The sequence below is a fragment of the Atractosteus spatula genome, chromosome 12 (genome assembly GCF_055471065.1).
Source record: "Atractosteus spatula isolate fAtrSpa1 chromosome 12, fAtrSpa1.hap1, whole genome shotgun sequence".
NCBI classification, from domain to species: Eukaryota; Metazoa; Chordata; class Actinopteri; order Semionotiformes; family Lepisosteidae; genus Atractosteus; species Atractosteus spatula.
The window spans coordinates 20,962,270-20,987,313 of NC_142717.1; the positions used below are offsets into that span (position 1 = coordinate 20,962,270).

Below are 25,044 nucleotides of genomic sequence, written 5' to 3' on the forward strand. Positions count from 1 at the left end.
ATCTTTTTCCTTGCTAATATTATGGAATACAGAACTTTGTCTTTGCTCTGGGTGATGCATGTTGTCTATTGAGCAAGTGAAATATGCAATGACGTAACAACACATCATTAAGAGTGACTACAAAGTGATTTTTTCAGATATCAGTGTTTAAGAGTGCACACTTTAAAAGTGAAAACTGTGGTTCAGTACCTACTGTATGTGTTCCGCAGGGGAATATAATTCATTATTTCATTTAAATGAATCTTGACTGCTTTGGTTTACATTATTTTTCACTACCTTAAGCACAATAAAAATGCTTAAATTCTACAAAATAATTAAGGAATGTTAAGAAGCAGGGGGACTAAATCATTATCAGAGCAACACTGTGGAGGAGTGGTCAGGACTCTAAACTCAAAACTAAAACTTTTGGGTTCAAATCCTGGATGTGTCTTTCTCTCAGATTACGACAGTAGAATATCCAGATGTTTAAATATAAATGTAAATAAATGTCACTTTGGGTAAAGCTTTAGCCAATTAATTAAATTAAAAAACATGATTATTATTACCTCTGTGCTAAGGGACATGATGCAGATCTTACTGTATGTTGCTCAGAGGCCTCTATTAAGCTTGTCTTCTGTCTTCAGGAACTCCACACCACTGAGAAGACGAGGCTCATCACTCAACTCCGTGATGCCAAGAATCTCATTGAGCAACTGGAGCAAGATAAGGTGGGTCTGGGCAAGGCGAGGGTATTCAGACTGCTTTATCCCTGTTTAACCCTTCTCTTCTCATGTTATCCACATGGGTCCAAAAGATGCCACAATAATCTGTAAAATAACTAAAATATTACACATACTGCAACATCATAGAGTATTTTTGTTTGGTTTTTTGTTTGTTTGGTGTTTTGTGTGTTTGTAAATTGGTCATAAATGACTTCATATAAAACATTAACTTGCTGCAAACCCAAATCTGTTTTTTAGAGAATCAGCATTCGAATCGCTTTTATTTGCCAGTGCGTGCCAGGTATAGACATTTTCTTTGGTACATTGGAACCTGCTCAACACAACACTCACACAGGTGCAAAAGAAGCATTAACATTAGTGTCATAGTTATATTGGACAATATACAAAAGATGGGGGAGTCACAACAGAGTTATAATATGTGCTCACGGTACAGAACATGCAGACATTACAGTATATATATAAGACACAGGAACATTCAGATTTTACAGTACAGTGCAAATATATGAACAATATAGACATTATAGGCAAGTTCAGACCATGTGCGAAAGTACGGTCTGAGGAGTAAGGTGCAACTATGTAAACATGTTGGGAAGACGCACCACTTATTAAGCGTCAGATATACAAGATGTATGAACTAAGCGGTAATAATAGTTCAAAGTTTTTTTTTCAGCTGAATCGGGGAGTTGTTGGGGGAGAATGCTGGTTAAGCAAGGATATGGCATTGGGAAAGAAACTGTCCAGGTGTCTGTTGGTTTTGGTTTTGATTGCTTTAAAACATTTTTCCAGAGGGAAGCTTTTGAAATAAATGATGACCAGGGTGGGAGGGATCTGCAGCAATCTTGGTGGACCAATTCACTGCTCCAGATTTGTAAAGCACAGCGTGGGATGGAAGATTGCAGCCAATCACTTTCTCCGCACACTTGATAAAGCGTTGCAATTGGTTTTTGGACTGTGCTTACACTTTTATAGTGTTTTTCTGGACACTCCACTCCAAGCACTTTACAGGTATGGGGGACTCCCCTCCACCACCACAAATGTGCAGCACCACCTGGATGATGTGATGACAGCCATAGTACGCTAGTCACCACACACCAAATATCAGTGGGGAGGAGAACTCATAGATGGGGATTATTAGAAGGTCACGATTGGTAAAGACCAATGGGAAATTTGGCCAGGACACTGGGGTAACTCCTCTACTCATTTCAAGAAACACCCTGGGATTTTTAATGACCGTGGAGAGTCAGGAACTCAATTATATATCTCATCAGAAGGACGGCGACTTTTTTTTACGGTATAGTGTCCCCATCACTATACTGGGGCATTAGGACCCGCACAGACCACAGGGTGAGCGCCCCCTACTGTTCCCACTAACACCTCTTCCAGCAGCAATGTTAGTGAGCCAAGGTCACACCTGCTTAGCTTCAGTGCGTTGCCAGTTGTGAGCTGCAGGGTGGTATGGCAGTATAGAGTATAGATATTGTAGAGCAAACAATGAACTGACGCTGCTTCCTGTTGTTATTTTAACATTGTTAAAATTGTACTTTTGTCTTTTTCTGCCTTTGCTCCCCATCAGTTTTGTATTAAAAGTTAAATTCTGGTATGTGACTTTAAGAAACTGCTCTCCGTCTTATGGTAAAGGGATGCACAAAGAAAAATAGAAAAATGAACTGACTTAATTTGAAGGACAGGCCTTACTGAAAGTGAACAGAAAATGACTTCTTTCATCACCACTGCTGTGATAAACCTTTGACCTCTTGAACACAAGATAAAGAGAGATAATGGAGCATGAACCCTCCTAGCAGGAACTGCAGAGCCAGGCCACTGTGGAATGCTTTTGACTGACCTCACTGTGAAGCACTGCTACACACACATATTGTACCTGGTTCAGAAATAAGGATGCCCACTGTTTTCTTTGTGCTATGTTCTGTTTCTCTATAGTGGAATGTTTCTTTGTGTGACCTGTTACAATTTTGAAAGACTATGTCTGATTGTTTTTGGGTTGTTCTGGTTGTGAATAATTAATAACAAAATGAGTAGGCAAAAGGAAATATCACACTATTTCCATTTTCAAATTATACCCACAGTATATGCAATGCTTAGAATGTGAAAGCAGAATTCATTACGGTTTGGAGGAGTTCAGAAATTGTAAATAATAGGAAGTGCAGTACCTTGCAAAAGTATTCAGACCTTTGCATAGTTTTCACTTTTTAGTGCTTTAAAGCCTGCACCCATGAAACTTGGAAATTGTTATGAGTATGTGTTCTAAACACAACCTACTCCACTCCATTCACATTTAATATGAAAGAAAAATGGCAAGGTAGTGATTGTATAAGTATGCAAAACCCTTTTAAGCACAAACCTTTAAGCACACAAAGTTACCTTAAGGAGCCACAAAATCAGTTGAGTTGCCATGCTTTCAAGAAAAATACAACATTCTCTACTTGAAATTCATTACCTGACTGGTAAGGTCTAAAACATTAGAAAGGTCCTTATTATCTCTTTGAGAATTATAAATTAAGTTATTAAGAAGAGAAAGACACCCAGACACTGCCTAGATCGAGCCGTTGTGCCAAACTGAGCATCTGGGCAGGGCAGAAACTGGTTACTAATGATGCTGTGAATTCATTGGTGACTTTGAAATACTGTTGAGATATAATGTCACTGTCACTCCACAAAGGGGTGTGTAAGGAACACAGAAAAACACCTCATGTCCCAGTACATGGGCTTTGGAACAGTGCACATTAGTGACACTGCATGTGGTCAGACAAGATAGAATTGGAATATTTTGGTATAAATGCAAAGAATTACAGGTGACACAGATCCAGCATAGTGCATCACTCAGTTAAAACCAGAACTGCTATCAACTATGGCTGTGGCAGCATTATGTTATACTGTAATTCGGATTCTTATGAGCAGGGACTGGGAAGTCTGTCAACATTTATAGGAACATAGATGGGGCATATTGAGAAGGAAAACCTGCTTCAGACCTAAAACTGGGTCAAAAATTCATGTTGCAGCAGGGCAGTGATATGAAGGCCAAGGCCAAAAATACACTGAAGTGGAAGAATAATAAAGTGAATGTCCTTGAGTGGCCCAGTCAAAATCCTGATTTGAATCCTATTTAGAATCAGCGGAAAGACTTGAAAATGCTTTCCATAAATTGCTTGAGAAAAAACTTGAGAGAGCTTGAGAAAATGTGCCAAGAATGGGAAGAGATTGCATCGAGATGATGTGCAAAGTTGGTAAAGACTTACCCAAAAAGACAAAAATCTGAATACTTATGTAGTCAACATACTGCATTTAATTTTATTTTCTCTTCAGTTCTGTTGCCATTTACTGTAATTTATTATACCCTTAGAAGTTCTTGGTTTGAGCATTCAGACTTTGAATAGAAGTTTAAAGAAGTATGTGCATCATTTTGTAATTTAATCAGAAGAGACATTGCGGTAAGTGTCTGAACATGTTAGCAAGACATTGTGAATGATGTAGAGTGTAATGTCACCCTTGAAATGACTGCCTGTGTGTATTTTTTAAATGTATTATATGAAATAAATAACTTCTTTATCAATGTAATTATTGTTCCACTTCTAATGAGAAGGGAATTTTATGTCATCAGCACAATGAAAACCTTGTAAATAGAAACAGATTGCTGAGCGTGCAGAGTTTTTTTTATTGATCGAGTAATCAACTTAAAAAAAAAGGTTGAGTTTAGAATGCAGGTCAGTTCCTGTCTGTTCAGACACTACTCAATCTATAGTCAAGGACTTTATTTTACAAGTTTGTTTTGTTACATGATTGTTTGGATTCATAAAGTCAGTCCACAATAACATTATTTCATATCGTACAATGTAGCCAAGTTGCTTTAATTCTTTTAAAAAACTGAATTGAATGAAAGTGAACTCCTAGTTTGAAAGATTAAAAAAGGGGACTAGCACAATAGACGAACTAGTGTTTTTACATTTTCTTTGTTATACTGTATAAATGTAAAAACAAACTATAAACGAGTTCATTCTTCTCATCTCTTGTTAAACTGGTTGGGTGGTTGCACTCAAATAAAGAGTGGAATCTTGAACTGTGTCCAGAAAGCTGATTGCACAAGCTGAACAGTCAGTAGACACTATAACTTTGGGGGACTGGCAACCCCAGAATAGGCAAGTTCAGGGATGGCAGAAGTGTGCACAGGGTGGATTTGCAGAACTTTCTTCATGACCACATAGTTGCTTAGACTGTAGTGCAATGGAGGAAATTTAGACAAAAATAAAGAGGGGCCAGCTGGACCACAGGTGACTGGGGTGCTGTTTCTTTTGGTGTCTCAGGGGATGGTCATTGCTGAAACCAAAAGGCAGATGCATGAGACACTGGAGATGAAGGAGGAGGAGATCGCTCAGCTTCGCGCTCGGATCCTGATGGTGGCCGGCCAACGCGATGAACTGCAGGAGCAGAAGGAGAAGTCGGAGAAAGCTGGTAAGTACCCTGGGCTCTTTTTTTGTTTTAAGGGCCATTTACAAAACTCATAACATTGACCATTTCAGTTCATTTTTTATTCATTATTGCTTGTTCTATAATTGCAGAGTTAAGATGGCTGTTATTTCTTTTTTTAAAAAATATGCTTTGAAAACTTGAGATGGTAAAATAGAAAGGTTATAATGTTTACACTAATAACCTTTAAAAGCTGGGGTTTTCGTGCCAGTTCTGTCACTGGATGTCTCTGGGAAATGTTAATCATCGCTACAAGGCCATTGCAGATTGTGTAGTCTTACCATAACACTGGCATTGTGGAGCCTTTGATTTCTTACATCCATATACGAAAAACTAATCAATTCAGTGCTTATTCTATTCTTTATAAACTCAGTGTTGCTCTCAAGCTTAGTTCTATAAATATACTGTGATGGTAGGCTAATAAATTTCAAAGTCAGTGTTTCATTACTTACATACTTCTCATCTGAAATGTTTGTTACCTAGTTTAAGTGGAGTTAATTCTGTCATGTCATGTTCAGCTTCACTACACTTAACATCTAACAGAATTGCACCAGGGAGGGTGACTGGAGTGTAATATGAAGGGAACAAATGAGGAGGCTCTTTTTGCAGCTGACAGAACCGTACTAGATTTCTGATAAAGATTCAGGTCTTTTTTCTTAACCAGTTTCTTTTATTCTGTCCTAATTACTCTAAATTAAATTAAAATGGATTGAAAGGAACTACATTCAAAAGACCAGTGGTTCAAATTGTTCAGACAATTCTGTCCTAATGGCTGTTCTAACCACTTTTATTGTTGCATGTTACCACCAGGCAGAGGAAATTGATTGGACTTTCAAAACAGCGGTCTTATTATTTATTATATCATCTGCATTTATAAAAAAAACTTACACAAGAAAGTTTTATTCTGTTTAGCATAATACTGCAAAGCATACATTTTTAAAAACAGTAACACAGTAATCAGTTTTTGTATTTCCCAAAATTTGCTTTGTTTACATATTTACAGAGGAATTTGTTTATGATACTGCTGAAACATTTTGGAAATGCAACCCCACATTCCCTACAGGCATTTGACAGAATGAAATTAGATGTATTTTTGGAAAGTTTGGCTGCGGCATCATTATAAAATTTCTTATATGAAGGTTGAGACATTGTATGGTTGTATAAGTTAGGTATCTCAGGTTTATGTTGTTCTCTGCCTGGTGAATCCTTTCATATTTTGACGTGATGAGACATTGTCAGCAGTATAGTGGACCAGTGCATGAAGCAGAAATCCCTGTGAATCCTGCTGTATGAGGAGGTTGATCCACATTCAGCAAGAGTCAGTGGAGCACAAATATCAAATTATGACTGAAATAGCAGTTTGTAGTGAAATCACTATTAACAGCATTCCAACTGCTCAAGTGGGTATCAAGTGGCCCCATTACTATAATATTGTCATCATTAAAACACTTTGTTGTCTTAAACTAAACTTCAAGAACCCTTCCTGGTTCCAATTAAATGCAATGCTCTACAACTATAAAGTGAGACTAACCTGGAAATCTCGCTCTTTCCTGTTCTCCATATTTCCTACTGATGCAGTTGTGCACCCACAGATATTGTTGCAAGGGCACCAATATTCGATTATTCAGCGCTGTTTCATGATCATTTCAATGCGATTCATGGGTCTTTTCAGGGTGCCCGGTTTTGTCAGCAGTTGTAGTTCTGCTATGCAGAAGCACTCCCTGGGATGTTACCAGCTCTTGGATTGTTATCTGGTGGAATTGCTTGAGTTGATTCATGCCAGCAACACTCACTGAGCTCTTGCACTCAGCTACAGCATCATTGTAGTGCGCTAACCTCTACATTCTTCATGAAAGCAGCATAATTTTTGTACTGTATGAAGCAGTGTTTAGGGTCCTGGACTTGTAACTCAAAGGCTGTAGTTTCTATTTCCCAATGAGATGCTACCCCAGCGCAAGTTATTTAACCCAGATCGCTTCAGTGTAATACCCTGCTGTATAAGTTGGTATACTGTAGGTTTTGGACAAATGCATTGACAGAATAAATTAGTATTGCTATACATATTAATCCTAAAAAGCATATATTATTACTTTTTTAATTGACACTAGTCAATTGTCAGTTGAGGTTGAAAATACATGTTGCGTTTCTAAAGTGTTTCAGTGTGCATATTTTTTTGAAAACACGGTTTCTCCATTCAGATTGTTTTAACAATTTATATTAAATGAATTGAGCTATTTACTTCATTAAGAAGTAGAATAGAATTCTTTAAGCCACATCCAGTGCCTCCATTTTCAATGTATTTATTTAATAGCAAATACCTGTATTTTTTAAATGCTGTAAAGCTCAAATTTTGTGACTTTAGCTTTCACTAACTTCTAAATTTGTTCTGTGGGAGCCTCATATAGCAGTATGAGGGTTCTGCCCTTTTTTACAGAAACTCTACATGTTTTGATGTTACTTCTGACAGAATTTGATTGACCATTTATAGTATTTCAGACTACTGTTCATACCCTTGAAGGGGACCAGGAGGTGGTCTTTAACAAAAGTATATTTTTTTATATAAAAGCAAATAATACAATGCCCTTATTTAAACACTTTCATTTTGAACATGAACACTGTTACTTTTCTTGTTTCAGCTAAACATACCATGACTATTTCTACTTTTATGTCATTTTGAACTGTCATTCCATTAATATAGTTAAAAAAGAAAAGGTTGCTAAATTATGAACAAGTAGATGAATGCTATCTTGTGTATTGCATACTTGAATGCCACATTAGTTAGTATAGATGTGTGTTTCACAGCCATTGAGTTTTTTCGACTCTTACACTCCATTTTATTTTTATGCATCCACGCATGCCAATAAGTGAATCATGGTGCCTTTCCCAAGCCTTGTATGAACAGGACTGGGGTAAGGGCAACTTTTTATTTCTGCACCAATAGGGAAATGCTTTGGGCTCTCCAAATGGAAATACTTTGATTCTCAGGCAATGGTTACTATATTTAACTAAGATAAATTGCTGAAATTATTGTACTGTTGCCATTTGGAAATGATGATTAAATAATATTTAATCTGAATTAAAACAGTTTTAAAATTTTGTCACTCTTTTTGTGGTTGTTAAATCACTCTGTATGTCTTCATCAACACTGCAAACTTTATGTACAGAAGAAACCGGAATTAGTCTAGAGTATTGTAGGTATAATACAGTATTGTAAATCAAGGGAAGAGAATTTGGATACTTTGCCTTCTCTTCAAAATGTTCTACAAAACGTATATTTCACTCTAATTTGCAGTGATGGAATTGATTTGAATAAATGATGTGAAGGCTTTCTCTGGCAGGGCTGTGACTTTTTTCTTCATGTACAAAAGGCAGTATGGTACTGGCCTGGGAGTGTTTGTACTGTATCTGTTAGGGTAAGTTTACTCCCCCGATGATTCTTTCACCTGTCTTGCGCTGAGCTGCTGGTGAACAGTTTAATGTCAGAGTAATCTTTGATCTGTACTGTGATTTTACAGAAGTAGACAGTGTTGTCCAGACCATAATTCAGAAACTTTGTGTTAATGCTAGGAAACTCCTTCCTTTTATGCGTTTCTACTCGAATGGTGTTTTTTGATAGGCAGATAAACTACAGTACCTACTTCTATTGCCTAGCATTTTTGCATGTTTACAGTGAACTATTGTATATTTACATTCATTATCTAGAATATTAAAATGCCCGTTTGCATGATTAGGCTGTGCTGTTTAAATTTGTTTACAGCTCTTCCTATCTCAGTTAACGATTATCAGAAAAAAGTTTGGTCTAAGCATGATAATTAACTAAGTTTTCTGTCTGTGTGTACACCCTCTTCCTACCTTATGCAAGACTCAGACCTAAAAACATCTATGGGTTCCATAATAAAATTTTCTAGTGCAGTTTCCACCAGGGCTCTGTTTTAGATTTCAGTATTTGTTTCTGTACACATACATGTATGGTCATTTCTGCATATTATCTTGTGCTTTTTCACTGAAAATTCCCTATGTTTACTGTTTTTACTATTTATTGTGTATTTTGTCCTGTGTTTAATTACCGCACACTGAACACTGTAGGTAATGACATACAGTTTTTTCACGAATAAATACATTTGCTAAAAGGTCATTCTAAATTATTTCCTGTACTGTATATTTTTAAGTGCATTCTATATTTGGTGTTCAGATATTAGAATTATAAAGTGATCAGCACACACACTTGAAAACCATTAAAGCTCAACAAACACTGGTGAGCCTGCAACTCAGCTCTCCTGTCTCTCCTTCCTCACTGACAGACACATCTAGAGCAAATAAAGGAAGATCAATGGTAATTCTATGCATATATTCACGGCTAAGAAAAGGTCGCTTTTAACTTGCGTAAGATTCAGGTAATGAATTGTGCGGAACCAGACCCTTATGTAATCAGGGGAGTGGGTTTATATAATTAAAAAATGTAGGCCAATGTCTTCCGATGTCTCTTATAGTGTAGGTGTACTGTAAAAACATAATTGTGGAGGTGCAGTTAAGCTTTTGAGGGTTTGATGGTCTAGATTTGGTTTCTTTTGTGAAAAGAGCATTGTTCCTTTGCGTAACCATGCATATATGCATAGATATTACAGTAACTCCATTTAATGATTTAGCTATGGAAACATTTGCAGTCCATAAGCAGACACCTGCATCATTAAAGCCAATCTAATCAGCCTTTGAAAACAAGCAGTGTATTTTGCAGGTTGCTGAAGACCGGCTTTATGAATGGATTTTTATTCTTAACTTCCATTGGGTAAAGCAGTTCAGTGTAAAATGGAATAACCACTGATTGCCTGGGGTAAAGGCCAAAGAAGTGAGGGGTGTTACTGCAAATAAAATTTTTGAAGTTGGAATATATTTTAAAGAAATAAAGTTACTAACTAACTTTCAGTTGCAGTTTACACTTCTTCTTCTTTTTCTGAGATAAAATTAACTTCACTTCTCAGTTTCTTGTTCAAAATCAGACTTTGTTTCTAGTCAGGATTATTCCAAAGCATGTCTCTGGATGATTTTCCAGGAAGAAAAAAGAACTGTTTTAAATCTCTTCAAAAATGGCCCAAACCACAGGAAGAGCAATCTGTTTTGATTTTGCTTTGGTGCCTTACAATGTAGGTAATTTTTTTTTATTATATAAAGATGTCTGATATTGACATGGAGAAGAAAGTCTGTTTTCAAAGTATTTGTTTGTGAAAAGGGCACTCAAGCCTATTTTTGTTTTGTGGATGATATGGATATGCATTAGACTAATAACAACACTAAATAAATGTACTGCAAATAGGAGAAAAGCCAATATAATGAGATTATAATCCCTGGGATGCTGTCCCTATGAAGACTGTATTACAGACCTGAAGCTACTCCTTAATTTGTCACACATTTGGTTTTAAAAAGCCCCTTTTATGTGGATGCTTACTCAGTATTGTTTTTGTGTAGGCGTTACAATATAGCAGTACTTCCTTGTTTTAAGAAGAATTTATCATTAAAATATGACTCTATTTAATAAAATGGCCTTAATTTTTCAATATTGCAATACATCTTGATGTATTAAAAATGGAATGATTGCTTCTTTGGCATACTGTGCTTAGTAGCTTATAAAAATTGCTCCAGTATTAGGGGGTCCAAGAGCCCTCTTAATTCTTGTTATGGCTTTTGAGTTTGAAGCTCTCTGACAGAAGGGTGAGATTGCCTGAGATCCATCGTATTTTCCGCTGAGCAGCCTGCAGTGTGTATGACTGTTACCCATTATCTCTTCTGTGTGCTTTCAGCCCCTCGCCATCCATTTTGCTAGTGCTGGCTCTCTGTGCCCTGTAACTTGTGCTTGTGCTGATTCATGGTTATACTTGTCCTGCATGCATTTTGCAAACATTAGAATGTGTTTTTCCTAGTCACTGATATATGCAGAGTCTAGTGGCCTTTCATACAGCCTAAAACTCAGACTCTGGTCTTGTACAGTCAAAGCAAAAGTAGTCCTTACGTGTAAAAGAGCAACATTTAATAGTTGTCATCTCAGGCAGGCAACACTACACCAGTATGTAATGCCCTGTTTGATACAGGATATGGGATTTTAGGTTCTAAAGAGAACTGCAGAGAAAATCTTTCTTGGTCATGTTTGTCAATCCCTTTTCTATAAGTAATGCATGTTCAGGTGAAAACTGCTTTATTTTTCCATTAATGTGCAACCTAATACATGGACCATGTTTTTGTAGAGACAATGTAGCTGTAATTTATATAGTGATGGATCTACAAAAGACCAGAGAATGGCAGCATGTAGTCTTTTTTTCATGTTGTTACTGTGAGCGAAAAGTACATTTCTTATGATAGACTTGTTTTAGAGGCCTTCCCGCTGCTGAGAATTCTAGAAGATCTAGGCTCAGTTCACAAAATGACAGCACTGTCAGTAATTGTCACCATGGTCCCTCTTTCCAAAGCTTCAGTCCTCAACAAGAAACCTGTTTGCCAAGGTGTTTAAATTTCAGATGTCAGTGTTAAACGACTTGTCTAGTCTGAAGTAAATGTCCTGTGCAGTCATTTGTCTCCAGTGTTTATAACCCATGGGGGCTGTGTTAAGTGGGAACCTGCACGTCTACTGGGCAGCAGCTGGCAGTTGCCAACAGGCCCAATGGGGTGTGGACAAAGTAAACCTGAGAGATAACTTGAAAACTTAAACAGCAGATTGACTTTTAACAAGAGAGATGAGCTATATAGACCTTTTCTGAAAATGATATTTTTGCAACTGTCTTATATTCTCAACAATGTCTGGGACTGTAATTTCCTTGCAACTTAATATTGTTGTTTTCCTGGATAAAAACCCAAAGAATCCTTGCCAGTTTCCACTAGACAAAATGTGAAGGTTCGTTAAGGTGATCACTAATATACAGTAAATATATGTACAGTAAGTGCTGTTCACCGAGCTGTGTAAAAGGTGTATTTGATATACAGTAAATTAGTAAACCTACAAATAATGAAATCTTTCTTGGATATGAAGACCTGAGAATAAACTTGCAGTATCTATAATTTTTCATATTACATATGAGTGTTTTTGCTTGCATTATACCAATATTTAGGTTAGGTCCATATCACAGACCTCTAAGTCTCAAATATATCTGATCTACAGTAAATGTCATCTTTCACATAAGGATTTACCAAACTAAGGGCCCATGATTCATAACATGATTTTTTTAAAAGAGTATAAAAGGACATTGGAATAGATAGAAGCATGGAGAAGAAAAAAGCCTTTTGGCATTGTAGAGATTTTATCTGGGCACAAACAGGAGCTCTGTATTGGCAGAACCCATAGGAGTTCAGGTCAGGCGAGCAAAATGCTAATTAGCAAAAGCTTATAAAGTTTAAAAATGATATAAATTTGTCCTTAATACAAATTATAACTAGCTGTAGATTAGTTTCATAACACTTTTTCCTGCAGTTCTTCCTTCTGCTACAATGACTTGAGTATTTACTGCAAAAGATAGTGAATTCCTAGGTTCTAGTGTGCAGTGCCAGCTGAAGTTTTTTTTCCCATTTGGATAGTGAAGTTAAGGCTTATCAACCTTGTGTAGTTACTCTCTTTGTAGTGTTACAACTTTTTTTCTGCTGTATTTGTCTCTGGAATTTTCATTCCTGTGTGCTGAGTCTTAAAACATTCTGTAATTCCTATTAACTTCATCAAAATGTATTACCTATATTTATGAGAACAACCTCCATACAATCAGAAACAAAGCAATTTTACAATGATGTGCATTTTTTATTTATTTTTATAGCTTAGGGATTCTGTACAGCAAAGTCCAAAGCTGCAAGATTTTAATCTTTGCTAATCGACAGTGGTAGCACAAATATCACTCTTATTCCGCATTTGTTATTTGTGTGTTCTGCAAAAAGTCATTTGCATGAGAAGTGCATTTGCAAGAGTATAAGTGTTTCTGTACATTTATTCCATCCTTATTTTTTCACCTGTACCCATCCCATTGGTGTTACAAGAACATAGGTCCATATGCATTTAAAAAGACAACACAAACAGAAAAGGTTGCTGTTGTTTCTATCCATGTGTTACAGTGAATGACATTGTAATGTTGTCTCCTAGCCTTTGAGGAGCTGGAGAGGGCTCTGAGCAATGCACAGAAAGCTGAGGAGGCCAGACGACAGCTCCAGGCCCACATGGAAGAGCAGATCAAGGCTGTGGAAAAGGCCAGCGAAGACGAACGAAAGAGTCTACAGCAGGAGCTCACCAAAGTGAAGCAGGAGGTGGTCAGCATCATGAAGGTAATCCCTGAGCCCACTTTGTTGGCAAACATCCCCTGATTCAAGTCAGCCAGTATGAACAGGTTATAAGAGGTTGTTTGAACAGGAGTGTACTTGTATGGTGCTGTCCCCTCTGCACATTGCTGAAATCCATTAACATCTGGAGGTCTCACCACATGAGATTAGGGAAGTCTGACACTGTTTTCACTGTAGGAGATTATTGAAAAAATAAACTGCACAGAAAGAGTAGATGTTATGTGCTCATTAGATACGAAAATCTGATGACTTATCCATATATTTATTTCAAAAGTGACCCTCTAATCATCTTAACCTTCTCCTTCTGGTTACCAAATAGCATAGCAGCAACTCTTTTTAAATTCTGAAGGTTCATGGATCAGGCGGAGCTGCCAGGAGACAGAAATGAGCTGTAGGTTATTTATGGAGTGAAAAGCTTCCTTCTCCTGTATTTCAAAAATATCTTCGTGTAACATATTCACCTAAAACTCTACTGAGCGGAAGAGAGGCCCCCATATTTCTAACCTATAACAGCTGGTTTTACTAAAAATGAAATAAACGTACAGGCACATCACATTGCTTCAGTCAGTCTGGGATTTCCTCATAAGTCATCGCAGAAGCTTAAATGTTAACAGTGCCTAACATCTTTCATCTAAATGATATTATTAGCTATTTAAATAAGTTTTTCATTTCTATCAAATGTTTTTGCTTCATTTAGAAACAAACTGTTACAACATTGACTCCCCAACCTCCCATATTAAAGGAGTATGAAGTAACAAGATTGTATACTTACAGAAGAATTGTTTTAGGTTATAGCTTTAGTGTTATTAACTAAAACCAAGCTGATTTTCAAATGGCAAAATAAGACAAACTCATGAACAGCCATCCATCCATTTTCTAACCGCTTTATCCAGTTAAGATTTGCCCGGGGAGCTGGAGCCTAACCTGGCAAGCAGGGTATAAGGTAGGAATACACCCTGGACGGGATGTCAGTCCATCGCAGGGTCCACACAGACATACACACACTCACACCAAGGCCATTTTATCCCAGAAGCCAGTTAACTTTCCAGTATTTGGACTGTGGGAGGAAACCAGAGCACCTGGCAAAACCCAGGCAAACAAGGGGATAACAAACAAACTCCACGCAGTTAGCACTCCGGAATTGTCCAGAATTGAACCCAGGGCCCCTGTGAACCTACAAAACTAATCACTGTGCGACTATACAGGACACTTATTATCATCCATCCATGTTCTAGCTGCTTTATCCAGGGAGTCAGAGCCTATCCTGGCAAGCAACAAGCGGAAGGCAGATTACGCCCTGGATGGGACACCATTGCATAGCGGGGCACACAGAAACACACTCACACCAGGGCCCATTTCCTCAGAAGCCAATTAACCTACCAGTATTTGGGCTGTGGGAGGACATAAATGCACCTAGAGGAAACCCAGGCATTGCGAGGAAACAATGCTAACCACTGTGCCACCGTGCTTCCAACTAATAAATATAATATTCTCACAAAATATGAACATTGTAGAATTCTGATACTGAATTTTAAAAAATTGAGCCCATTTACTCAGTTTGTAAACTTCTTTTCCATCAGACATTCAGTTCTAGTTGTGGTTTGTTGCCATATAAAAGCATATGTAGTTTTAAGTTTATTGTCCAGAAGAATAATCTGTTTCTAATACATTTCCCAGAGAATTTCCTTTGGGATAATGTATTAGATTTGTCTAAATTTACACATTAAAGGAACCATCTTTTCCATCTGAGAATCATATTTTCCATCTGAGGTTAACTTTTGTTTGCTTTGAAAGAACATTCCTCATTGATACATAACCATCAATGGCTGTGTATTTAAAATGTATTTAATTTGCATGATAAATTGCATTTTTCTTTATTAACTATTGAAACTGGTTTAATGTCTCTAATTTAATGTTACATTAGTAAACTGTATTCTTTGATGAAGCTATTGCTTTTTTAAGGTTAAGGTTTTTTTGGTGTCTGTTAATTTGTGAAATGAAATAATCTTTTTAAAACTCCTGAATTTGATTGAAGATGCTTGTAACCAGTTGTATGTCAATTGTGGGCATTGTACAAAACTCAAGAAAATCAAATAGACATTATGCTGAGTTTTACCTGATCTTAGCTGTACCTTCTGGAAAGTGGGAACCATTCTCTGTAACAAAGGTGTCCTATTCTTGTGTAATGGCATATGCTGCAGAAATCTTCTGAGGATTGGAAAGCAGAGGTTGAGAAACAGCACGCAGAAGCCCTAGCCAGCAAAGACCAACATCTGAAAGAGATTCTGCAGGTTCGCGAGGCTCAGATTGAGGAGCAGATCAGCCTAGCTGTGGTACTGTACTTGTGTATTTTTATAGTTCAGTCATTTTGTGTCGTATATTTCTACATAGCCCCTTTTGTTAAGAAACCCTGTATTTGACATCAGGAAATCACAAGGATAAGTGAAGGGAAATATAAATGTCAGATTTTGGTTGTTTTTTGTTCTTCATCATTTGTTTTTATTTATGGAACTTTAACAGTTTATTTTTGTTTATAATTAGAAACCACAACATAACATGTGTTTCCAACCTTGCCTGTTTTGTGCTTCCTCTGAGCAGGAGCCAGCTATAAAGGCTATCATGTTGTAACTGAATCTTTTATCTTCCAGAAAATCAATTGTTAGTTTGTCTAATTCTTTTATATCTAACACATTGATACTTAGTATTAGGTATTAAGATTGTTGCTGAGTAGATATTGCAGTGTATTTGATGGACATTTAATGTGCATTGAACCTTTAACTTTTGTGTTGATAAAGGATGTTAAGTGTATAAGAATCTGTGCACAATAACCACATTAGAATGCTCAAAATTAAAGTTACATTTGAGTTTAACTTTTGTTTGCCCAAACAGGTCTTCATGACATCCGAATTCTCTAAAAATCAGTATTTAAACTAAATTAAATAGTTAACCCTAAATTCCACCTTAAAGCAGAACTGCAATGCTATTTTTATATTTGAGGGTTATTACGAATTGGCAGTGATGAGCACATTTCAAACCACAATGAAACTACAAAGTACATGGTAATATGTACAACTTCCAATTTACATCATAAAAAAACAAAGTTTGAATGTATCAGTGTCGCGCAATATTGCTGTTATTGGGATTCAGAACGAGGCACCAAAACATTGATGATGCAAAAACAGCTACTATTTTGCTACTATAGTAAATAGTTTATAGTATTTTCATGAAACACTGTGCCTCTGACTTAAGAACATGACATTCTCAAATTATATTATAAATAATAATTATGTCTTATTTTTATTAATTATATTTACACAATGATTAATTATATATAATTAATCATATATATTATATATAATGAATCATATAACAACAAAAAGTAGTCAGATATTCACAATTTATTTTCTACATCACTGTACAGTGTCACATACATGTGTTAAAATGCTTTTAGGCATTTTTTGTGGAAGGTTTTTCATTGTATTTTTTAACAGCCTGCACAAAAAATAGTAGACAAGCTCAGAGCAGAGACTAGGAAACATTTCTGATGTGTCACTTGCTTTATGCTGTTGTTGTCTCCTGTGATCAGGAGCGATGCCAAGGGGAGTATTCCCAGATGATGCAGGAGAAGGAGCAACAGGCTGCGTTGGCACTGGAGGAGGTGGAACTTCAGATGAAGGCAGTGCAAGCAGAGGCCCAGAACAGAGTGCAGAAGATGGAACAGGAGCTGGAGAGTAGCAGGACTGTAAGTGCAGGGCAAAGTTGGGGAGGAATATGTATTTGTTGACCTAATCTGGAAAATCCTGATGATTTGATTTATTTCTGTTGCTGGGCACAGATTCCACCTGTCTTTTAAATACGTAGCTGTTCCTACTATTGACCATTGCCCAGAGAAAGCTTTTTGGAGACTTTACTGTGGGAATAGAATTAATGTGCAAAGGTTAAAACTTTCACCTTTATTTTAAAACAAAATCATTTTAGTTAATTAAAATATGCACTATGAAAGGTTCCACATACAGATTTAAACTTCTGACGTCTGTAAAAGATAACCGTTATATTGTAGCCTTATTTATGTTGGAGAGCCTTCTAAAGAATATATTCCTTTATAAGTATATTACTTTGGAGGGGACTGTCTTAGGCATATGCTTCTACTGCTAATTTCTGTGGGTTTTCTCTGATTTTTCTGTTTACAGAGAGTTCTGGAATTGGAAAGCTCTCTGGCAAAGTTTTCACAGGATGGGGCAAAACATTTGGATGAGCAGTTGTTGCAGATTGAACATAAATCTGCGGAGAAGCATGAGGCCGAAATGACTGGATTGGCTGAGAAACTTAAAGAGCAGTTAGAAAGCCTAAGACGGGATCAGGAGAGCATTCGGGCAGAACAAATGGAGAGCATGAAGCAGCAACACCAAACTGCCCTGGAAGAACTTAAGGAAAAACATCGACAAGAGTTAGATACTGTCCTGAAAGAGAGGGAGTCTCAGTTCCATGCACACATTGAAGACATGAATTTAAAAACCTTGGAGAAGCTTGACGTAAAACAGACGGAGCTGGAGGCTCTCTCTTCGGAGCTGTCAGAAGTGCTGAAAGCTCGAAAGCTTTTGGAAGAGCAGCTGAAAGATGCCACTAACTCGGTCAGACAGGAGTACGAAGTTAAACTCCAACAGGAGAAATCCAGGTACGAGAAGGAGGTGGAAGGCATTAGATCAGAGCATGAGCAGTCTTTGGGAGGAGTAGAGAAGACTCTGAAGGAAGAACTCAATAAGCTCAAAATGGTCTTGGAAGAAAAAGAGAAAATAATTGAAGAAATACAGATAAGGGAGAACAATCTGAAGGAGGAGGCAGTCAAGGCTCAGCAAGAAGCAAGAACTAAATTAGAGGAGCTGAGCCTTTTACATAGCAAAGAGCTGGAAGAAGCACTAGAGCAAGCACGGAAGACGTTTTCTGGAGAGTTAGAAGAACTAAGAGAAAGCCTTAAAAGAGCAGAATCGGAAAGGGAACATTTGACAGAGGTCAGTGTTAAACTATGTCAAGTCACCCCTGAACTAGAGAGTTTGAAAAGTCAGGTGAAACAGCTAGGGCAACAGCTAGAGGATAAGGAGAAAGCATCAGACCAGAAAATGCAGACTCTTCAAGAGGAGTGTTCAGCGCAGGTAACAGAACTACAGTGCCAGCTGGAGAAGGTTAAGAAGGAACTGTCTGAACAGGAGCAGTCTTATGCACAAACATTGGATGTGCATCGCCAACAGGTAACCCATTTAAATAAAAAGTTAGAAGAGGAGCAAGCTGCAGCAGTGCAGAAAATAGAGACCACAAAGAAAGAGTTTGAAAGCAAACTTAAAGCACAAGAAGCAAAGATGGAAAAAATAAAGCTAAAGGCAAAGGAGATGCAGGAGAAGTTCAAGAAGACACTCTCTGAGCAGGAGAAAAAACTGAGAGTGGAGCTGGCAAAGAAAGAGGAAGACCTTGCCCAAAAGGACAAGCAGTGTAATGAAAAAATCCTGGAAATGATTCATGCCAGTTCAGCTGGCATCAATGATGCTGTCTCTCAGCTGGAAGCCACCCAGAAAGAGCAGCTAGAGAGTATGTGCAAGGCCCACAAGAAGGAGCTGGAGGAGTTGACTCATAGCTGGGAGAAAAGGCTGGGTCAGCAGGAGGAAGAGATACAGGAAAAGCATGAGGCAGAGTTACAGGAGAAAGTACAGGAGCTTGCTGAAATTAAACAACAGCTAGAAGCCACTAGAGACGAGAAGGAGCAGGTTCTCCAAGAAATTAAAGACCTAAGGGAAGAGCTGGCCATGAGAGAGACTACTGTGCAGAAACTGCAGGCAGAACTGAAGGAGGCAGCTGTGAGGGTAGAAAATTTATCACAGGGGGAAGCAATGTTGAAGGAGCAAGTTGAGGCAATGGAAAAAAACCTGAATCAAGCTTTAAATGAGAGAAATTCCTTTCAAGACCAGTTTTGTAAAGCTGAAGAGGATAGCAAAAACAGGCTTCTAGTTCTTACAAAAGAGCTGGAAGAGGCCCAAAATAAACTGCATGTTCTTGAAGCTGCAAGCAGTAAAGAAGGTGAGGACCTTCAGAAGAGACTTGAGGAGAAGGTCCTAGAAATGCAGTCAAAAGAAGAAGAGTTAAGAAATCAGCTCAATATGATCAACAAGCAGTTGGTTCTTTCATGTAATGAAGTTCAAATGAAGCTGGAAGATAACACCACTGATCTCTGTTATACATTGAATAGCAGATTCAGTGTGCTATGTGATAGAGTTACCTGCAGCCAGAAACAAATTGCACAACTCAGAAATGTAATTCTGTCTAAGAGTGATAGAACCCATACTTTGGCAGAACAGCTTCAGCAGATGGCAGAGGAAAAGAATAGCTTAGATAGTAGACTGATGCAGATGATGCTTCAGTTGCAGGATAAAGAAGACCATATAAAAGCCTTAACTACTGAGAAGGAATCTTTAGAGAAAGATGGGAACTGTAATTTGCAAATCCTTTCAGAGAAAGAACTTTGCATTGAACAGCTAAAAAATGACTTAACTGCAAGTATGGAGGCCAGTGTTGCGGTTTCAGAAATTATTAAAGAAAAAGAAGGTCATATCACCAGTTTGGAGAACATGGTAAGTGACTTGAAGACCAAGCTAGCAAACAGTCTAGCAGCCAAGGAAGAAGCCATATCGTTACTCAATGAGCAGCACAAAGAGGAACGTCAGGTACTAGTAAACCAAATAAAAGATTTGTCAGAAAGTTTAGAGACTGTTAAAAAGGAGAAATCCTTAGCCCTGGACCAGGCAGAGCAGTTGAAGAGTAAGCTTTCAGACTGGAAGAAGAAAACAGAATCCAAGCTCACTCAGAACAATAGCACTGTCAAGTCACTACAGAGCAAAGTGGAAGACCTGGAAAAGCAAATAGCTGACAAAGATGAAAAGTTAGAAAGGTTAACAGACTGTGTTAATAATCAGTCCATTAGCAAATCTGAGATGGACCAGGCTTTAAGTGAAAAGGAGCAAAAGGTTGGTGAGTTAACTGCTGCCTTACAGAGCTCCACTTGCAGGATTAAAGAGCTGGAGGATCTTCTGGTCAAAAAGACTGAGGAACATAACCAGTTAATCACTGATATGCAAGAACAGTGCCAAGTCAAGGATAGGGAACAAAAAGAGATAGTTATACAGTTACAGCAGGCACAGGTGCTATCCTCAGAAAAAGTCAATTTGGTGCAGGAGACCGAAGAGAAACTGCAAGCTCTCATGAAGGAAACAGAAACATTGAAGCAAGAGCTTCAGCATCAAAAGGAAAGTTTTGAAAGTTTGAGAGCAGAAATTCTGAAGAGCAAAGAGGAGGAACTGAAGTCGGCAGAAGAAAGGTTAACAGAGAGCATGGGTAAACTAGCAGAGCTGAAGAAGAAAGCTGAGCAAAAAATTGGCTTAGTGAGGAAGCAGTTGACCTTACAGGTAGAAGAGAAGGAGCAAGCTATAAAAACCTTGGAAACCCAGCTGGATGAACTTAAATGGAAAGTCGAAGATAGAGAAGAAAGTATAAAAACACTTCAGGAAAAAGTTAAATCTCTTCAAGCTGCCTTAAGTAGTGGAAAGGATGAAATGGAAAAACATGTGCTAAAGGTGAGAGATGAAGACAAGCTTGAGAAAGAGAAGTCCTTTCAGAGTTTGGAAGAAACGTATGAGGAAAAGCTCTGTGATCTTCAGAAAGAATTGGCTGATCGAGATGCCGTTATTCAGAAAATTCAGGAGAGTGATAAGGAAAGGGGTTCTATTCAAGATGAAATATCTAAGAAGCATGAAGAGGTTCTAAACAGGCTTAAGAGATCAGAAGAAGATAAATTACAACATCAAGCCGAAATCGACAATCTTAAAGCAGAATTGCTGAAACAGACTGAAATGTATGCTGTCTTGGTCCAACAGCAGAAGGACGGTATGGAGTCAGACCTTCAAAGGCAATTGCAAGTCAAGGAAGGAAAAATTACCGAACTGGAAAGCAGCTTGGAGGAGCTGAAGAGAAACATGCAAGAAAGAGAAGTATCAGAGAATGTGCTGCAGCAAAAAGTCAAAGAGCTGGAGAATTGCTTGGCCAAGGAGCAGTCAGACTTTAAATGTAAAAAGGATGCCTTATCTGAAGAATATGAACAAAAGCTGAAGGAACTTAAAAACCGACTGGATGAGAGGGAATCTGTTCTCAAAACCTGTGAAGAAGTGTCAGACGGGAACAGCAGGTCTGACCCTGATGGTGTTGTGTCAGACGAGAGGGCAGAACAGAAGGAACTGGAGAGGAAGCTAATGGAAGCAGAGAATGAGAAACAGAAACTGCGTAAAGACGTTGCCAGACTGCAGAAAGACATCCGTTCTTTGCGGAAGGAGCATGTGCAGGAGCTGGAGTACGTGAAAAAAGAAATGACTGAAGAAAGTGAAAAGAAGCTCAAGTAAGTTACCTTTGTTAATCTATTGTAATCGATCAATTAAAATTGATTTTGTAGGTCATTTTCCAAAAATCTGTAATCCAGTTTTCTTCTGTCACTTTTGATTTAGATATCTTAGCCAGATCACTTTCTAAACTGTATGAAATTAATATAATGTACAGATGTGCTGCCAATTTGGTATTTTACAGCAAACTGATTCTGTTTGGTTTGCCACAAGGTGAGACACTGGTACCCCTTTCAGTAAAATATAGCAAATCTCTGTAAATGGCTGATTAGGTGAAGAATGTCCAAATACCCTTACTCCACATTTTTGTATGTGTATATATATAATATAGAAATATAGAAATATTTCATGGCTATGTCTCATTACTTTGCTTATTTTTTGTAGAGGTACAGCTCATCAGATTTACTTTTAAAATGAAGTGCTCGCCTTGCCTATTTATTATTTACATCAGTAAAGAGTTTAAGCCTGGTTTTGTTTAAATCTCCGGTCATCTCTGCCAACAGGTTGGAACTGGAGGACTTGGAGATGAAGCACAACTCAGGCTTGAAGCAATTAATGAGGGAGTTCAACACGCAGATGGCCAAGAAAGAACAGGAGATGGAAAATGCTGTGAAAGAGGCAATCAGTAAGATGGAGACTTCAAAGTTTTGTAATTCTTGCCTTTTTTTGTCAAGTGTGGCAACTATATACCGTAATCCCACTATTTTTTACCATATCGACCAATTAAAACATGCAGTAACTCAACAGAATAAGTATGTTGGATTTTTATGGCCCATATTTCCACTTTCCCTCTTATCTGCGGCCCCAGATTTCCTTCCAGTTGCCAACAGCTTCTCCCATGAGTTAGGAGAACGACAGAGCACTTAATGTCTTTCCGTCCTGCTGTCTCGCCAACTCTTCTTTTAAACTGCAAATATTGCAGACTGAAACTGTTTAGCATTCACTAGCCCTCAACCGGAGCCTTCTTAATGGTGATAAGGTGAGAAAAAGGTGGAAGGTGCTAAAAATTGTTTTATCCCCTTACAGCTTTTTCTCACCTTATCACCATTAATCAGTACATATCCTTTCTCTGGTACCTACTTCATGTGGATAGCTCAAAATGGATTAGACTTGACCTGGATGTGTACCTGAGCTAACGAAATATGTACCAGTTAATTTTTATATTTAACTAAAACAAAACAGTCACGACTGTTACATTTTCAAATGGACCCTAATTTACATAACTAGAGCTGATGGCCTTTGCTGTTTCTGGCTTTATTTTAAAGCGAGCCCCCTCTTCACCAGGTGTTTCAGTGCTACCTGAGCCAGGTGGCTAAACCACTGCTACTCCATCTTCTGACACGACTATTGTAACGCCTTCTCTGCCTCTTTTCCACCTGCATGGCAAATTCTTTTTCAATCCTGGCATCTTACGCCCAACATTTTCAGCACCCTTCATAATGGAAGTCCTGGGAAACCCTTCGTTCCAAGTTCCACTGGCAGGCAATTGACTTTCCACCCCCATCAGATTGCACTTTTCCACTAATGGCTGGTACTTGCACACATTTCTCTCTCGTATGCCTCCAAGAATGGTGTTAAACTGATTGGTTAAACTTGAAATTTCAAGACATAAATCTACAGTTCCACTGGATTTTGTAGGTGTCCTTTAACTCATCATTGGGTTAAAGATTTGAAAAATGTAAATAACTATTGCAGTAATATGACTAAAATGGAATGGAAAATGGAAAACCTTTGTCAATTTGCCAAGCCAGAGGTTACCATCAATGGATTAGCCAAAAGCATCAACTAAATTCAGGGAGCAAAGACATCTGGAAAACTTTGTGGAATTTGCTTTCAAATGTGTCTTTTCAATTTTTTTATTCAGGTTTATGATTTAATTTCTAAAAATAAAAAATTATCTTTGTCATAGTAAAAATAGCTGTTTGGTATTTAAAAGGAAATGCTGGTTTCATGAAACAATTTTAAAAGGCCATTATGATGCATAAGCCATATTTAACCCTGTTTTGTTTATTCTGTGAACATGATTTTCAAACAGGAAAAATGTGACATGAATTGTGTGGAATTGTTTCCCAGTGAGGGTGTTTCTCAGTCCTGCTGGGATGAATGTTTGTTTTCATAGCTTCCTTACTTTTATTCTCCAGGCAAGGCCCAGGAAGTTGAGGCTGAGCTACTGGAAACTCACCGTGAGGAGGCCAATCAGCTGTACAAGAAGATTGCACAGAAGGAGGATGACATTAACAGAACAGTCCAGAAATATGAAGAGATCCTTCAGGTACAGTACCTCTTCCAGACATTGTGAAGTCGTAAAAACTTTAGAGTCTGTACCTCTGATACCTTTCACATAAGTATATCAGTCAGTAAATCTTAAAGGCCAAGTACCAGGGATTCTAGCCTTTAAGGCATATCAGTGATGCACATTCTTTGTAATTGTGAGTGCAAGTGTAAAAGTAATCAAGCAAAAATCAAAATCCAGTGCATTTAAGTATTAAGTATTTTTTTACATATTATCACCATATGTGATGTGATGGAGCCTGCTATAAAGATATAGAGAAGGAAGTTCACAATGTAGATGTGAAATACATTTCAATCCAGTGATGGATTTCAATCCTGGCTGTTTTAGCCTACAAATGAGTTTGGAACTGCATGTAGTGGAAATTATTTCAGAGAACTAAAGGCAGTAGGAGTCCTTTAGGTAATTCCAATTCCATCTGACTTTTGAGATCGCTGTCAAATAAGTCGCTGCAGTTGTGATTGTAGATTTATGACTAAAGATCTGCTTTCTCAAAATCAGGGTTCTGTGTGGCAAATGTTTCAAATTTCTTTTGCTTCTTAATGTCTCTGACAGTAGCCACAAAAAGTGTATATTCCCTTTTCCCTTTGTAGAATGAAGCAAAACATTGAAAGGATAAATATTCTTAAGAGCCATTTAATGTTTTTTTTTGTTTTTACAATTCTCATGATATTTCAGTGAAAAAAATAATAAAATGGCAATCCTTTTCTGTCTGTTATGAAATGTTTTCCTGAAAATGTATAGCTTCTAACATCTAAAGTATTTTTAACAACATGTGGCTGTGATCCTTCATTAGTACCTCATGATTTCTCTTTCAGGC

General features: G+C 37.7%; 1 protein-coding gene across 3 annotated transcripts in view; it reads left to right on the forward strand.

Annotated features, from left to right (window-relative positions):
- Positions 1-25,044, forward strand: part of golga4 (golgin A4) — an 84,368-nt gene that overhangs the window by 40,033 nt on the left and 19,291 nt on the right. For all 3 annotated transcript variants that reach the window (XM_088928666.1, XM_088928667.1, XM_088928668.1), the window contains 8 exons: positions 624-707; positions 5,039-5,186; positions 13,309-13,487; positions 15,704-15,835; positions 17,089-17,244; positions 17,693-21,933; positions 22,438-22,559; positions 24,076-24,206. In XM_088928666.1, coding sequence (XP_088784792.1) covers positions 624-707; positions 5,039-5,186; positions 13,309-13,487; positions 15,704-15,835; positions 17,089-17,244; positions 17,693-21,933; positions 22,438-22,559; positions 24,076-24,206 — 5,193 coding nt within the window. The remainder of the gene's footprint in view (positions 1-623; positions 708-5,038; positions 5,187-13,308; positions 13,488-15,703; positions 15,836-17,088; positions 17,245-17,692; positions 21,934-22,437; positions 22,560-24,075; positions 24,207-25,044) is intronic.